General features: G+C 49.1%; 14 protein-coding genes across 14 annotated transcripts; 7 read left to right on the top strand and 7 right to left on the bottom strand.

Moving 5' to 3' along the window:
- Window positions 1–22: 22 nt before the first annotated feature.
- Window positions 23–883, top strand: OGAPHI_005453 (uncharacterized protein; the record flags this gene model as incomplete). Its single annotated transcript, XM_046206639.1, has 1 exon — window positions 23–883. The coding sequence occupies one exon, from the start codon at window positions 23–25 to the stop codon at window positions 881–883; it is 861 nt and encodes a 286-aa protein (XP_046059294.1).
- Window positions 884–904: 21 nt separating this feature from the next.
- OGAPHI_005451 (uncharacterized protein) lies at window positions 905–1,921 on the bottom strand (the record flags this gene model as incomplete). Its single annotated transcript, XM_046206637.1, has 1 exon — window positions 905–1,921. The coding sequence occupies one exon, from the start codon at window positions 1,919–1,921 to the stop codon at window positions 905–907; it is 1,017 nt and encodes a 338-aa protein (XP_046059292.1).
- On the top strand, window positions 1,041–1,568 carry OGAPHI_005452 (uncharacterized protein; the record flags this gene model as incomplete). The annotated part of the gene is made up of 1 exon (XM_046206638.1): window positions 1,041–1,568. The coding sequence occupies one exon, from the start codon at window positions 1,041–1,043 to the stop codon at window positions 1,566–1,568; it is 528 nt and encodes a 175-aa protein (XP_046059293.1).
- A 47-nt stretch (window positions 1,922–1,968) lies between the features above and the next one.
- On the bottom strand, window positions 1,969–4,074 carry OGAPHI_005449 (uncharacterized protein; the record flags this gene model as incomplete). The annotated part of the gene is made up of 1 exon (XM_046206635.1): window positions 1,969–4,074. The coding sequence occupies one exon, from the start codon at window positions 4,072–4,074 to the stop codon at window positions 1,969–1,971; it is 2,106 nt and encodes a 701-aa protein (XP_046059290.1).
- OGAPHI_005450 (uncharacterized protein) lies at window positions 2,120–3,864 on the top strand (the record flags this gene model as incomplete). The annotated part of the gene is made up of 4 exons (XM_046206636.1): window positions 2,120–2,139; window positions 2,230–2,478; window positions 2,796–3,060; window positions 3,556–3,864. The coding sequence occupies 4 exons, from the start codon at window positions 2,120–2,122 to the stop codon at window positions 3,862–3,864; spliced, it is 843 nt and encodes a 280-aa protein (XP_046059291.1).
- A 457-nt stretch (window positions 4,075–4,531) lies between the features above and the next one.
- Window positions 4,532–7,234, top strand: OGAPHI_005447 (uncharacterized protein; the record flags this gene model as incomplete). Its single annotated transcript, XM_046206632.1, has 1 exon — window positions 4,532–7,234. The coding sequence occupies one exon, from the start codon at window positions 4,532–4,534 to the stop codon at window positions 7,232–7,234; it is 2,703 nt and encodes a 900-aa protein (XP_046059288.1).
- OGAPHI_005448 (uncharacterized protein) lies at window positions 5,426–6,646 on the bottom strand (the record flags this gene model as incomplete). The annotated part of the gene is made up of 3 exons (XM_046206634.1): window positions 5,426–5,898; window positions 6,177–6,219; window positions 6,404–6,646. The coding sequence occupies 3 exons, from the start codon at window positions 6,644–6,646 to the stop codon at window positions 5,426–5,428; spliced, it is 759 nt and encodes a 252-aa protein (XP_046059289.1).
- Window positions 7,235–7,240: 6 nt separating the features above from the next.
- Window positions 7,241–7,945, bottom strand: OGAPHI_005446 (uncharacterized protein; the record flags this gene model as incomplete). The annotated part of the gene is made up of 1 exon (XM_046206631.1): window positions 7,241–7,945. One exon carries the CDS (start codon window positions 7,943–7,945, stop codon window positions 7,241–7,243), a length of 705 nt encoding a protein of 234 aa, XP_046059287.1.
- A 333-nt stretch (window positions 7,946–8,278) lies between these two features.
- On the top strand, window positions 8,279–10,492 carry OGAPHI_005443 (uncharacterized protein; the record flags this gene model as incomplete). The annotated part of the gene is made up of 1 exon (XM_046206628.1): window positions 8,279–10,492. One exon carries the CDS (start codon window positions 8,279–8,281, stop codon window positions 10,490–10,492), a length of 2,214 nt encoding a protein of 737 aa, XP_046059284.1.
- Window positions 8,892–9,306, bottom strand: OGAPHI_005445 (uncharacterized protein; the record flags this gene model as incomplete). The annotated part of the gene is made up of 2 exons (XM_046206630.1): window positions 8,892–9,028; window positions 9,159–9,306. 2 exons carry the CDS (start codon window positions 9,304–9,306, stop codon window positions 8,892–8,894), a joined length of 285 nt encoding a protein of 94 aa, XP_046059286.1.
- Window positions 9,349–9,939, bottom strand: OGAPHI_005444 (uncharacterized protein; the record flags this gene model as incomplete). Its single annotated transcript, XM_046206629.1, has 2 exons — window positions 9,349–9,514; window positions 9,863–9,939. The coding sequence occupies 2 exons, from the start codon at window positions 9,937–9,939 to the stop codon at window positions 9,349–9,351; spliced, it is 243 nt and encodes an 80-aa protein (XP_046059285.1).
- Window positions 10,493–10,808: 316 nt separating the features above from the next.
- On the top strand, window positions 10,809–12,044 carry OGAPHI_005442 (uncharacterized protein; the record flags this gene model as incomplete). Its single annotated transcript, XM_046206627.1, has 1 exon — window positions 10,809–12,044. The coding sequence occupies one exon, from the start codon at window positions 10,809–10,811 to the stop codon at window positions 12,042–12,044; it is 1,236 nt and encodes a 411-aa protein (XP_046059283.1).
- OGAPHI_005441 (uncharacterized protein) lies at window positions 10,839–12,480 on the bottom strand (the record flags this gene model as incomplete). The annotated part of the gene is made up of 3 exons (XM_046206626.1): window positions 10,839–11,571; window positions 11,661–11,950; window positions 12,253–12,480. The coding sequence occupies 3 exons, from the start codon at window positions 12,478–12,480 to the stop codon at window positions 10,839–10,841; spliced, it is 1,251 nt and encodes a 416-aa protein (XP_046059282.1).
- OGAPHI_005440 (uncharacterized protein) lies at window positions 12,092–13,591 on the top strand (the record flags this gene model as incomplete). The annotated part of the gene is made up of 1 exon (XM_046206625.1): window positions 12,092–13,591. One exon carries the CDS (start codon window positions 12,092–12,094, stop codon window positions 13,589–13,591), a length of 1,500 nt encoding a protein of 499 aa, XP_046059281.1.
- Window positions 13,592–13,766: the final 175 nt, after the last annotated feature.

Below are 13,766 nucleotides of genomic sequence, written 5' to 3'. Positions count from 1 at the left end.
TATTGAAAAATTATTCCGTACAATGAATTCCCAGAACTCTGCGACTGTTCTTTTGAACAGGGTGATCTCGCTGAAAGAGTCATCCCCTTTGATTTTGGTGCTTGATACAGTGCTCCAGACGGGATCTTATCTTCAGAAAGAACTTCTGCACAAGGCAAAGAGCCAGAATATCCATACGGTGTATCTATCCTTTGAGACCCTGAATCGACCCGAAGTCGACGAGTTTATCCAGTGCTCCGAGCTTTCTGTTGAGCAGATTAGCAAGGGAATCAAACACGGTCCGAAGACCCTCATAATCATTGACTCCATCAACTATGTTCCAATAAATCAACTCAACAGCCTTTTGCGCAGCCTCATCTCTCCAACAACGGTGGTGTGTGCTGACTACCACACATCCGTTCCAGCAGAAAAGCCAGCAGGTTACCAAAATATGGCCTCCGCGTTGCAGACGCTCATGTTCATGGCTACCACCATATTCGAGCTGCGACCTCTAAGTACTCTGAGCGACGAGGAGCTCGAGGTTGCCTCGCACAGACTCGAGTTCCCTGTCGGTGTCGCTAATAGACCCAAGTTTGAGGCACGCATGGTGTACAGACGCAAGTCTGGCCGGTCGCTCGAGCATGTCTTTGAGATCGACACCCTTACACACGAATACACAGTCAAACAGGAGTCCACAGAGCAGCCCAACGAGGAAGAGCTCTTGGAGAATCTCACCACGTTCAATCTCACAACCACACATAAGCAGAAACTGGAAAGGGAAAAGGTCGACCTGCCGTTCCTGGAGGCACAGGAGTCTCTGGGAGCTGTTGGAGGAGCGATCGTTTACGAGTTCGAGAAAGACGACGATTACGACGAGGACGATCCGTACGAGGATCCATTTTGAACTGGACTGTCCATTGAGTATCTATAAGGTTTCTTCGTCATCGGCGGTGGTTGTTTGTCTGGTGGTCTTTTTGCGGGGCCACAGACTAGGAAGTTTGATGAACTGGAAGCGGGGCTCGATGCAGCGCTCGATGAACCAGTTCCGCAGCGTATTTTCAATGATGGAACTCACGCGCGGGACGTTATCGAGCTTTGTGCGCGAGCCGATCAGCGATTCGATCTCGAACTCGAGCCTGAAGTCGGGACTGAACGAAAACATCAGGCCGACGGAGTTATCTGTTGCGTCGGACTCGTCTGCGCTGCTGATCAGTGAGACCGTTAAACAGCCCGAGAACCGCACGATCGACACAGACAGCTTGATTGGCAGAGAGGCCGCTAGCGGTTTGGGCTGGTTGATCAGCAGTTTGGTCTCCACTCCCAAGGTGAGCGTATCTGCAACGTCCACGTCGATTTTACCCTCCAGACGGCCGTCTGTATTTTTGATGCGACAGTTGCTGAAGATCGGGAAGTCGTTCCCAATGCTGATCTCCGTGATGACGATTTTGTCCAAAAAGTCTGGGATCAGACTTGAGCTGAAGATCTCGTTCAGGGACTGGTGTATATTGTTGTTATTAAGAGCCTCGTTTCTGAACTGCGAAATAAGTTGCGCCACAAGAACGTTGAACCAATCCAACGATTCTGGCTGATGGCTTCGCACGTCGTAATACGTTTTCTCTAAAATTGCGTCTATTGTGGACTCCTCGTTTTCCTGAGCTGCTGTTGGGGTGTTCAAAACAGGAACCTTGACTTTTTTCGAGTTCCCAGGCATGGTGGGGGCGCTCTCGCTGAACACAAAGAATCTAATAAACATAACAAGCAACACAATCACAGAAGCCTGTCCGATGATCAGACCCTGGGTAAATGTCCAAGTTGATTGCGAAGCCGGCAGCGCGAACGAGCCCTTTCCCGAGAAGGAGCCCAATTCCCGCGCAATGGCCCGTGAAAGCGACTCTTCTGGAGACAGCGACGTCTCTATGTAGTCGGAGGGATGGTTACTCATAAATAAATATTCCAATTAAGTTTTTTTCTTGTCTATTATTTATTCATCTACTCCAGAAACCTGAAGAGGAAATTCACCCCCACCGAAAGTGCGAGCGCCCCACAAATGAGTTTCGGACCGAGTTGGTCGTCGTACCGCACGGCACGTTTGTTCCGGATGTTGATCACGCGGAAAATGTACACGTAGGTGGAGTAGACAATGGTCAGAATCGCGGTAAGGTAGAATCCCGTCGAGGTCACCAAGGACACAAAGTCTCCGTAATTGAGAAGAGTGTGGGCAGTGGCTCCAAAAATCAGAGCAATCGACAGCCACGACAAATACGTTCTTTCAGTGGCGAAGTACACCTTTGGCTCCACTCTCACGACAACAGATATCTTCTTACCTGGCGGAGCAGTGAACTTGGTGTCGAAAACGGTTCCTTCAGGAACTTTGTTGAACGAGTTGTCTGGCTTGGTGAAGTTCTTGTACCACGAAACAACCTTTCCGTACAGAGTTGTGTCTTCTGGCTCAGAAAGCTCTTCGATTCTGTTGTCGTTCTCGTTGAACGAAACCGCGCCGTAGTTCACACCGGTGGAGCCAGAGGTTAGGCTCGAGCCGATCAGCTCTTCCTCATCAAACTCTCCAGTTCCGGAGTCAAGCTGTCTCTGTCTCACAATACCGTAGTTCTCGTTCTTTTTTGGTTTCTTGATGTCAACATCCATCTGAGGTAGCCAGAACGGAATAAGGTCGACTCTTTCCGGCAGCAGGGTGGCACATCCATGAATAAACTTGGAAAACTTAGGAACAGCTTCCACAAGATGCGATGAAACCATTTCCTTCACCCACTGCGGAGGCTCCTGTCCGAGCTGGGTCTGCAACTTGACCTCCAAAACAGCATATGGGAACCGTTCCACATCCTTGGGTGGCAGACTTGGGAACGGATAGTTCACACCAATGTCCATTCTTCTCCAGTTGCCATGAGTTCTGTCGATACCGTCGAAATTGTCCTCGCGCACCATCGTGAGCTCCGTATCGAGAGAAATTCTCACTCTGGCATCCCCGGGAAGCTGGAAAGCTGTTCTGTTGTAGAACGATCTCATCACAGGTCTGAACTTGTCCTTGATGACTCTGTATTGAACCTCCTGGGCCAATCTCTCGAGGTTTTCAATCTCTTGCACGCTCTTCTTACCGTCTTTGCGCATCTTTTCAAAAGCCTGTGCAACAGTGTACTCTCCCTTCATGAAATCGTTCACGTTCTTCTCCTTGAGCGGGAATCTCGCTTTGACACTCTTCTCGCCAGTCCAGTCCTCTCTGTGGGTCTTTCTCTCCACGAAAACGGTCTCTGCGCCCATACCTCCGTACCATCTGATTCTAATTGCTTCAGCCCCCTCGGTCTTTAGCAGTCTGCCGTAATAGAGGTCCATGTCTGGATTGTCATAGTAGATGGAGGTGATTGCGGAGTCCTCGGCTTCAAACTCCTTGTTCGAGTTGAAAACAAGCACCGGAAGATGCTTCAGAATGATCAATTTCAGCTCGGTAATATTATCTGGATGCACCCAGTACTTGGTTGTTTGTCTGACAAAGTTCTGCATCGACCCACCGGCAGAAGAATCTCCCTTGACCGGGTTACCTCTGGTCCTGACGAGATCGTACAGCTTGGACAAATTCACAATCAGCGAGTCGTAGTTGTCCTTGTAGAATGCTTTTGCGTTGAGTCTGGCTTGGAAAATCGGCTTGAGGATGAACTTGGTGAGTTTATCGTGCTTCTTCAAAATCTTCTGAAACCCAATGTAATTGAGTCTGGTGAACTTGTTGAGATCGTGCACATCGGCAATGATATCACTAAGCTCTTCTTCCAAGTCCTGGAAATCCTGCTCGTAGAACTCGGCCTCTTCCTCGGTGGCATTTTTCGAGTTCTTCACGGTGTTGTTGACCAGCGTCTCCATCTCCTTCATTCTTCGTAGAACCTCCTTGTGCTTGAGAATCACAAAGTTGTAGACCTTGTCGAGCTCACTCTCCATCTTGTTGAGGAAGTCCTCCTCCAGTGAATTGTTCCACTTGTTGCCGTTTTTGCTCAAGCCTTTGCTGATCGCATATTTCAAGTCGTCATACTGAATGTAATAGTAAGCATACTCCTTGATAAGTGAGAACTTCAAAGTCTCTCCGAACTTCATAGTGAAGAAAGTAGGCAGACACACAGCAGCAAAAAATTATTATATTAAACCTGCCAGAGCTTATCCGCACGTGCGCTAGTAAAGCACAGCCAGACAAGGAAAAATTTAATTTACTCCAAAGACAGCACAGCGCATCACGCGAGGTGGCAGAATTTACTGTAGATACTGTTGCGGCAAGTGTAAAGTTTCGCGCGAGTTTATTAGTGAGAAGCTTCTAACAGAACCTGGCAACTTTATTTGTGCACTGGGCCCCACTCCTCCCCACCAGTTTATTCCACAGACTAAGCTCGTTTTATTTCAAGCCCCGGATTCGCGTGCCCCTTTGAGTTCGAGGCGATTTCGTAATTTTTAAAATTACTTTGTTTTCTCCCTCCTAGACACCATGGCGGATCAGAAACGGAGTTTGATGCGCCTTAAACGGTTTGTCAAGACCAATCGCAGACTGCTGCTTTTGCTCATGACGCTGTTTGCGATGAATCTCTTGTACAACCTCAAGAGATCAAACGGTGTGATCATCGAGCTCGATGACGAGTACGCCGGAACCTTCAAGGAAAAATACCTCAAGACCATCACATCCAGAGACCAGCTGTACACCGACGAGTTCTACCAAAAAATGTCCGTGATGGGCCAGCTTGACGACCTTGTCAATGAGCCAATTGAGACCGTCTCGTTCAACGAAACGAAAAATCCTTATGACGTACTCAAGGAAAAGTATCCAAACAGCGAGGATTATGCTAACCTGGGAACCACAGAAAAGGCAAAGATCTACTTCAAAGATATCCTCCCAGCCACAGGGTTCCAGTTCAGACCTATCCAGGAAGCTATCTACAGAGATATCTACAATCCTAAAAAATATCTCGAAACAAGACTCTCCAAATGGCTGAGACTGAAAGAGGTGCTTACTCAAGAAGAAATGCACCACCTCGAACTCACAGATGAGGTGTTCAAGGAGAACCTGCTGAAAATTAAGGAACGGAAACTCAAGGTCAACGAAAACTCGTCCAAGGAGATCCTCAACTCGCTCGACCACATGAAGTTTGTCAACTCATTCCTTTTCAAGAATGACCAGCCTTTCGAAGACACTGAGCTTGAAGGATTGTGTCCCGAAGCAATGAAGGTCGTCTACCCATGGCTCTCTGGCTACCTGCCAACCTTTACCAAATACAACAAGAGATTGGAGAAGTCAGAACAATTCCCATTGGGCGACGAAGGATCCTCCAACGGGTGTATTTTGAAGAACATTCAGAACCACCTATCTGGTCGTGGAATTGTGATCACCGCTTCGGATGGACAAGTTCCAGAACTGAGCGCATTACTAGCTTTGCTGAGAGTTTCTGGAAACCAGCTCCCATTACAGATTTTCCACAACAATGACTTGAGCCTGAACTCGATTAAGAAACTTGTTGAGGTTGCTACAGACCCAGTGATGAGACTTCCTAAGGGAACTAAGTTTACCAAGACCCCAACTCTTGACCTCACGTTTGTGGACGTCTCCAAAACAATCATCTTCCGTTACAAGCACTACTTCCAAAGATGGTATATGAAGCTGCTGGCCTACTTGTTCAGTTCGTACGAAGAGATCATTGTTCTTGATACCGATACTATTCCATTGCTTAACATTGAACAATACTTCCAATTGCCTGCTTACAGAGACACAAAGACGCTCTTCTTCAGAGACAGAGAAGCCAACTCGTTCCTTTACGAGGGAATCATGAAATTCTTCAGACAATATCTCAATAACGATGACGATCGCAACTATCTCCAACTGAAAACCCCTAGCGAGGGCATCACTAAAAACAGATTCTTTGGCGAAATGGCCAGACACTACATGGAGGCGGGATTATTTGCCATTGACAAAAAGGCCAAGTTTGACGGTGTTGTTATGGCTGTTGCACTCCCATTTTTTAAGTTGATTTCCAACTCGGTCCACGGAGAAAAAGAATTCATCTGGCTGGGACAGGAGTTCATGGGCCAGACTTATAGATTCAACACGCACCCAGCAGTGGCAGTTGGTGAACTGACAGAGAGAAAGGGAGAATCTGTTGCTAATGAGCTTTGTTCTACCCATCCGGGTCACATTTCCGACGATGGAAAGAACCTACTGTGGTTTAACTCAGGTTTCCTTACCTGTAAGCGTCCAGAGTCCTATTATAAAGATGTGAATTTCGAGAGAAACGAGGGTAAGGATCTGCTTCAGCTGAAGAAGGAGTATGCCTCTCCGCTGCACATCACCAAGGCGCTGATTCCTCCACCTGCCGAGTTCAGTTTGGAGGTTGACGGAAGCGAGCCATCCAGAGGATGGGTGATGACTGCACAATGTGAAAACTACCTTTGGTGCGCTTACGATGTGATCGGTGGTGGAACCAACGAGCTGATTCCAAAGGGACAAATTGTTTCTTTCAACGCCCAGGACACAGAAAAATGGGACAATTTGGGAACCATCTGGGTTAACTACTTCAAGATGGCCGGTAAGGGAACCAAGACCGATATGGGATACGTTGAAGATGATGCGTATGACGAGCTTGGACTCGACAAAGCCGACGAAGAAGAGTATGATACCGGAAACTCTCATTCCAAGGGAGGATTTGCCTCGTCTAGTGGCTCGTTTGGCGGTGCCAGCAAGTCCAGTAAGAATGCAAAGCCTGCTGCCGACAAGCAGGAAAAAGGCAATGGGCTCAAGATTAAGAAGCCAACAAAGGGCGAAGAGTCTAAAGACGCATTGGACTACGAGGAGTACGAAAATGACGCGCCTGTCTCGGCTGGTAAACCGAAGAAGGCTGCTGGTACAGATGCAAAGAAAACAGGAGCACAGTTCAGTGATGCAGATTATTTCGAAAGCGCAAGCTCTGGAGTGAGCAAGGGATTCAAAGAGACCGATGATTATGACGCAATTGTGATGGACGACGAGGCTTCCCGAGAGAAAGCCGACGAGGCCAGCTCGCTGACCAAAGCAGGAAAGAACTTGAACGAGTTTTGGAACGCATTTGGATTTGGATCGGGCAATAAGCTCGACGCATCTAAGTTGTCTTCGTATGCGGACGACTCTGAAATTAGTCTTGAAGACATTGCTGCCAAAGGTGAGGACGAGCCTAAGGAAAACAATGTTTTGGGCCAAGAGCTGTTGAAGGAGCTCCAAGACGCGGCTCTTGACCAGGTATAGTGAAATTTAGTTAATTTTCCAGATTTCCAAACCCAGGATATTGAAGCGTTCGGTGGTCAGAGGTTCGTTTCCAAAAGTTTCGACACTGTCTGTGGCGCCCGACTCGAAGTTCCCGCCAATGTAAAGCCCAAACCTGCCGTTTCCCGACCCGATGCTGATGAAATCGTGGTTCGAGTAGATGATGTAATCGTTAACAGACGTGTATGGGAACACTTTCAGTCTGAGCTGTTCGCCAGACGTTTCCAGCGTGCTGATGTTCCTGATTGTGTCGCGCTCGGCTTTCCACAAGAAACAGTCTCCGTTTCCGTAGTAATGTTTTTTATCCAAAGGTCTAAGATATTCGTTCATGTATGCCCCGAAAATGCGGTGTTGGGTGTCCATTACCACCAGGAGATATCCCTTTCTTCTTGTGGTCGATTCACCAACCGCAGGCTGCACCCGGCTGTACAGCGTGTTCAGCGAGGTGCCGTCCTGCTCCAGCGAGTAAAGCAGCGACCACGAGTGGGAGATCTGGAGAATTGGCGGAATATGGAGACGGAGCTCTTCAGCAAGCTCAGAGTGGAGGAGTTTATGGTGGGTAGTAGATTTGTATCCAAGCAATTGAAGCGGCGTCAGTGGTGGATCATCGTCTTCCACAGTACTTGGCTGCTGATCTGGCGGCGGAGACGTCCTTGGACTGTTGAAAACCGACTTAATCTTAAAACGGGGCATAACAAATTAAATAATTACTGGGAGACCTTTTTTTCGCCTGTGGCAAATCAAACGTGGCTAGTGAAACGCTAGAGAAAAGGGCAACCCCTTGCGGAAAAATCCTTGTTCCCTACAGTCTCCCCCATCATGATCGACGGCCCGATAGACAACCCAGAATTCCTGGATTTTCTCAACACTACGCAAACGGGTTCGGCGCATAGCTCGGTGGGGATCTCGTTCGAGTCTTTCCTTTCGTCGCTTATCTTCTCGCTTATTTATTGTTCCCTGCAAGTTCTTATATTTACATATCTAAGAACCAGATATAAGGAGTTCTACCAACCGCTGTGCTACTGCATGCCCGAAGAGCTACGTACAGAACCGCTGAGCGACGATTTGTTTGCATGGGCAAACCCAATTGTCCACCAACCAATCGGAAGCTTCTACAAGCTGGGGCTGGACTCGTACTACTTTCTGCGATTCATGTACACGTTGCTCATTTTGTTTGTTGGGTTGGCATGCTTGAACATTCCGATCTTGATTCCGGTGAATTTTCTGGGCGGGGATGAGCTGACCAAGGGAACAGTTCGTGGGCTGGATAAGATCTCAACGTCTAATATTTCGGCTCACAACACCAACAAGTACATGTTCCATTTTGGACTGGCGTTGTTTGTGATTTTGTGGTTCCATTACGTTCTGGTGTACGAACTGAAAGACTGTGTTAAGGAGAAACAAAGGAATTTGCTTCTATCAGCAAAGGTTGATGCCAAAAGAGAAGCAATGGCTACAATTCTTCTGGAGAATGTCCCCAATGAACTGAAAAATGAAGAAGCTTTGTCAGCTCTATTTGAGGCCATCCCCGGTGGTGTCAAGAAAATTTGGCCTGTTTTAGACTACAGGGAGCTTGAAAAATTGGTGGTCCAGTATGAAAAGTATAGAACGCTTCTGGAAGAACTCGAAATCAATATCATCAGGGACAAGACAATAAAACGGCCAAAGTATGCACGGAAAAACTTCTACGAGCCCATACAGTTTTGCGGAATTCAGTGGACCATTCCAGGGCTATGCAAAGTGGTGGATGCCTATGATCATACTGCTGGACAGATGCTGTTGCTTGGGGAGCATATCATTGAAAAACAGCACGAGCTCCGCAGAACTAAAATTAGTGAGTCCAAGCTGAGCAAGGTTTTTGTGCAGTTCAATCAGGTCAGCTCGGCATATCTTGCACGACAAATACTTCTCACAGGGTCTCCGGGAAATATGACGTGCTCTTCGATTGAGATTGACCCGGATAATATCATCTGGCAAAACCTTGTGGACTCTGACCAGCCGATCCCTAAAACAATCTGGAATGCGGCCATGTTCTTTGTATCCATTCTGATCATTATATGTTGGGTTGTGCCTGTTGCATTTGTCGGTTCTATCTCTCAGCTGCCGTACTTGACGGCTCTGATTCCTACCATCAGCTGGTTGAATGGACTGCCAGAGTTCATAACAGCCTTCATTGCTGGAATCCTCCCCACTATTGTGCTCACCTTTTTAACATCGGTAGCCATGTACATTTTCGAGATTGTGGGCCATAAGAGAGGGCAACTGTTGAGACCATCGCTGCAATTGAGCTTACAGAATTGGGTATTTGTGTTCTTGTTTTTTCATCTGTTTATTGTGATTACGATTTCCTCTGGGATCATTGTGGTGTTGGAACGGTTCTTGATCAACCCGAGTGCGATCCCAGCGATGGTGGCACAGGACTTCCCCAAGGCGTCCAACTTTTTCTTTTCCTTCTTCATACTGAAGGGACTGACTTGCTTTGGCAATAGTCTGCTACAGTTTGGCAGGTTTTTAAATGACGTTTGTGTGGGGAGTCTGTTTGATAAAACCCCTAGACAACAGTTGATGCGGCGGATGAATATTCCCAGTGTCAGCTGGGGCCTGACATACCCGACATACTCGGTGTATGGGTCCATTGGACTGGTGTACTCGGTGATCTCGCCGCTTATATTGGTGTTTTGCTGCATCAACTTCCTTTTGGATCTACTGTCGTACAAGTTCTGTTTACTTTACGTGTTTCGGTGCAAGAACGACTCTGAGACGGGAGGTAAGATATACACGATTGCACTACGACAGTTGTACGCGGGTATATACAGTCTGGAAGTGTTTCTGATCGGGCTGTTTTTCATAGTCAAGGACGACAACGGCGAAAACACATGTTTCATGCTTGGCGTGATGATGGTGATTGTACTGGTGATCACGATTTGGGCACACGTGACGCTAAACCAGCAATACGATAAATGCCTGGACGTGCTGCCGTTAGAAATGTTTCAGGAGCTGGACTGCGCATCGAAAGCGCAGCACGACATAGACACAGCCTCGTTATTTTGTCATCCATGCTTGCGGTTTGATCCGTGCAAGCAGGTGATCTGGATCCCCAAGGACTCTTATGGGTACAGCGAGATCGAGAAGGAGAAGCTGGAGATACTTGGTCTGAGGGTGTTTGACCAAGGTTGCACGATTGATAGCCGTGGTGAGATAAAAATTTTAGTTTCACCCCCAGACTTTATTTTTAAATAGACCAGCCACTTTATTGCCTGATTCGGTAAAAAGTAAATAATAGAGCGTGTCGGAATGAAGAGCATAGCTGAGCCAACAGAGCTATTAGAGCGCCTCAACGCGGTCAGTAGCAAAGTAGGCACCTTCCAACATCCGCATGCGCTTTTCCGGCTTGTTTCTGCCCCACTTGGGCCCAGTCGGCGGCAAGCTCGCGATCTGGAATTCTGTATGTAATTTACCCTTTTGGGAACCTGGCGTTCGTCTCTCCGGTTTGTGCAGGTGCTATATATAGCCCTATAAAGTCTCCTCGGGGCGCACCGATTTGGATCAGTATCCTATGAGACCTCAACTCTTCACCAACGCGCTCCTAGGCGGTCTGGTTGCCGGCTTGGCGTCGGCCACAGCCTCCAGCAGCGTCTCGCTCGCAACTGCCACATGCAATCCTCTCAAGTCCACAGGCTGTCCCGCCGATCCAGCTCTCGCCAGCTCCGTGGTGGAGGACTTCAAGTCCCAAAGCGACCATTTCTCGGTCTACTCTACTCCAGATCAGATCTTCTACACCGACGAAGGTCTCAAGCTCACGCTCGCCAAGCGGTTCGACAACCCGTCGCTCAGATCCAACTTCTACATCATGTTCGGTAAGATCGAGGTGCTGCTCAAGGCGGCCAACGGAACAGGCGTGATCTCGTCGTTCTACCTGCAATCTGACGACCTGGACGAGGTCGACCTCGAATGGTTTGGCGGAGACGGCTACGAGGTGCAGACAAACTACTTCTCCAAAGGAAACACAGCTACTTACGATAGAGGCGGATATCACAAGATGGACGACCCAAGATCCGACTACCACAACTACACTATCGACTGGACGTCCGAGGCGCTCACCTGGTACGTTGACGGCCAGGCCATTAGAACACTCACCAACGACTCGTCCCAGGGCTATCCTCAGAGCCCAATGTACCTGATGATGGGCATTTGGGCGGGTGGAGACAGCAGCAACAGCCAGGGAACGATCGAATGGGCGGGTGGCTCGACCAACTACGACGACGCGCCGTTCTCCATGTACATCAAGAACCTGGTTGTGGTGGACTACTCCACTGGCTCTGAGTACCGCTACGGCGACACCTCTGGCTCGTGGACGTCGGTCGACGCGGTCGACGGCGAGGTGAACGGACGCCAGGAAAAGGCCGACGCGGAGTTCGAGGCCTTGGTGTCTGGCGACTCTGTGGACGACGAAGACGAGGACGACAGCACGACGTTATCTGGCGGCTCTTTGAGCCGCACAGACTCGAGCGCGTCTGCTTCCGAGGACGGCTCGCACTTTGCGTCGGTCAGCTCCGTTGCCAGCGGGTCGATTCCTAGTAGCAAGCGGTCGATCACATCTGACACACAGGCCAGCAGCGCGGCTACCACGCTCAAGACGGTCAACTCTGCCTCGTCGTTGTCTACGTCGGCGGCCTCGTCTTCGTACACTGCGTCCGCCTCTAGTGGCGCCGGCACTCAGCACACCGTCGGACTCCTGAACCTGTTTGCGTCGTTCGTCTCTGCCGGGTTGGTTGCACTCACCTTGATTTAGCATCTGTACACCGCATAAATATTTTTTTTGCATTTAAAATTTTTATAATGGCTAAGGATAAAAGACCCAGCGAGGACGTCGAGTCCGCGGAGAGCAAGAAGCGTCTGAAGAAGGAGAAGAAGGAAAAGAAGCACAAGAAGGAGAAGAAGGAAAAGAAGGAGAAAAAAGAAAAGAAGGAGAAGAAACACAAGGCCGAGCCAGAGGCTACGCAGAGGAGCCAGAGCGACGTCAAGACAGATCCCGTTGCTGTGGAGGAGTTTCTCAAGACCAACGAGGTCGAGATCCACGACCCAAAGTCTGCTGATGTGGCTCCAGCTGTGGAGTTTGCCGATTTGTCTGGTGTTGATACCAGAATTGGTAGCCATCTGGCCAAGTTCCCTAGACCTACTCCTATCCAGGCTGTTGTTTGGCCGTACCTTTTGAAGGGCCGCGACATGATCGGTGTGGCCGAGACCGGGTCTGGAAAAACGATGGCTTTCGGTGTTCCTGCTGTGCAGCATCTGCTGGATTCCGGGTCCAAGTCGCTGCAAGTGCTGATTGTTTCTCCAACCAGAGAGCTGGCTACGCAGATCTACGACAACCTGAATGAACTGACCGCCAAGGTGGGGCTCGAGTGCGTCTGTGTGTACGGTGGAGTGTCCAAAGACGAGCAAAGAAGCGCTGTTAAACGGTCACAGTGCGTGATTGCCACGCCTGGCCGTCTTATCGATCTCATCGATGACGGTAGCATCAGTCTCAAGGCTATCGACTATCTCGTTCTGGACGAGGCCGATCGTATGCTGGAAAAGGGATTTGAGGAGGACATCAAGAAGATCATGAAGCTCACCACAGGCAACAGACAAACACTCATGTTCACAGCTACCTGGCCCAAGGAGGTGAGAGAACTGGCCTCCAACTTCATGGACGAGCCAGTCAAGGTGTCGATTGGCCAAAGAGAGGAGCTGTCTGCCAACAAACGTATCCAACAGATCGTCGAGGTGGTGGACCCCCGCGAAAAGGAAACCAAGCTGGTGCAGCTGCTCCGCAAGTACCAGTCTGGATCAAAAAAGAACGACAAGATTCTGATTTTCGCGCTGTACAAAAAGGAAGCCTCCAGAGTGGAGAGCTCGCTCAACTACAAGGGCTTCAGCGTCGCAGCACTGCACGGTGACCTCAACCAGGCGCAGAGAACACAGGCTCTGCAGGACTTCAAGTCTGGTAAAAATAGTATTTTACTTGCCACAGACGTGGCTGCGCGTGGCTTGGACATCCCGAACGTGAAGGTGGTGATCAACCTGACGTTCCCGCTAACGATCGAGGACTACGTGCACCGGATTGGGCGTACGGGCCGTGCGGGCCAGACAGGCGTGTCTCACACGCTGTTCACGGAGCACGAGAAGCACCTGGCGGGCGCACTCATGAACATTTTACGGGGTGCAGATCAACCGGTGCCTGAAGAATTGCTCAAGTACGGCTCGCACACAAAGAAGAAAACGCACGGGGCTTATGGGGCGTTCTTCAAGGACGTCGACATGACCAAAAAGGCTAAAAAGATTACATTTGACTGAAAGCTTAAAACTCGGCTGTGTTTCTTTTCGATGAGATGTGCGGCTCAACGGTCTGCTATTTTTAGCGGTTCCAGTCGTGCAGGCCTCAAAAGGAGGCTGTTTCCAGGGGGACTTAGGTGTTATATATATATTGTATACTTTAACTTACCAGCCACTGATCTATCCAAATCAAAGT

This window comes from Ogataea philodendri (genome assembly GCF_020536065.1).
Source record: "Ogataea philodendri strain CBS6075 chromosome Unknown scaffold3, whole genome shotgun sequence".
NCBI classification, from domain to species: domain Eukaryota; kingdom Fungi; phylum Ascomycota; class Pichiomycetes; order Pichiales; family Pichiaceae; genus Ogataea; species Ogataea philodendri.
Note: the sequence above shows the minus strand (reverse complement) of the source record. Positions and strands in the feature narration are given on the sequence as shown.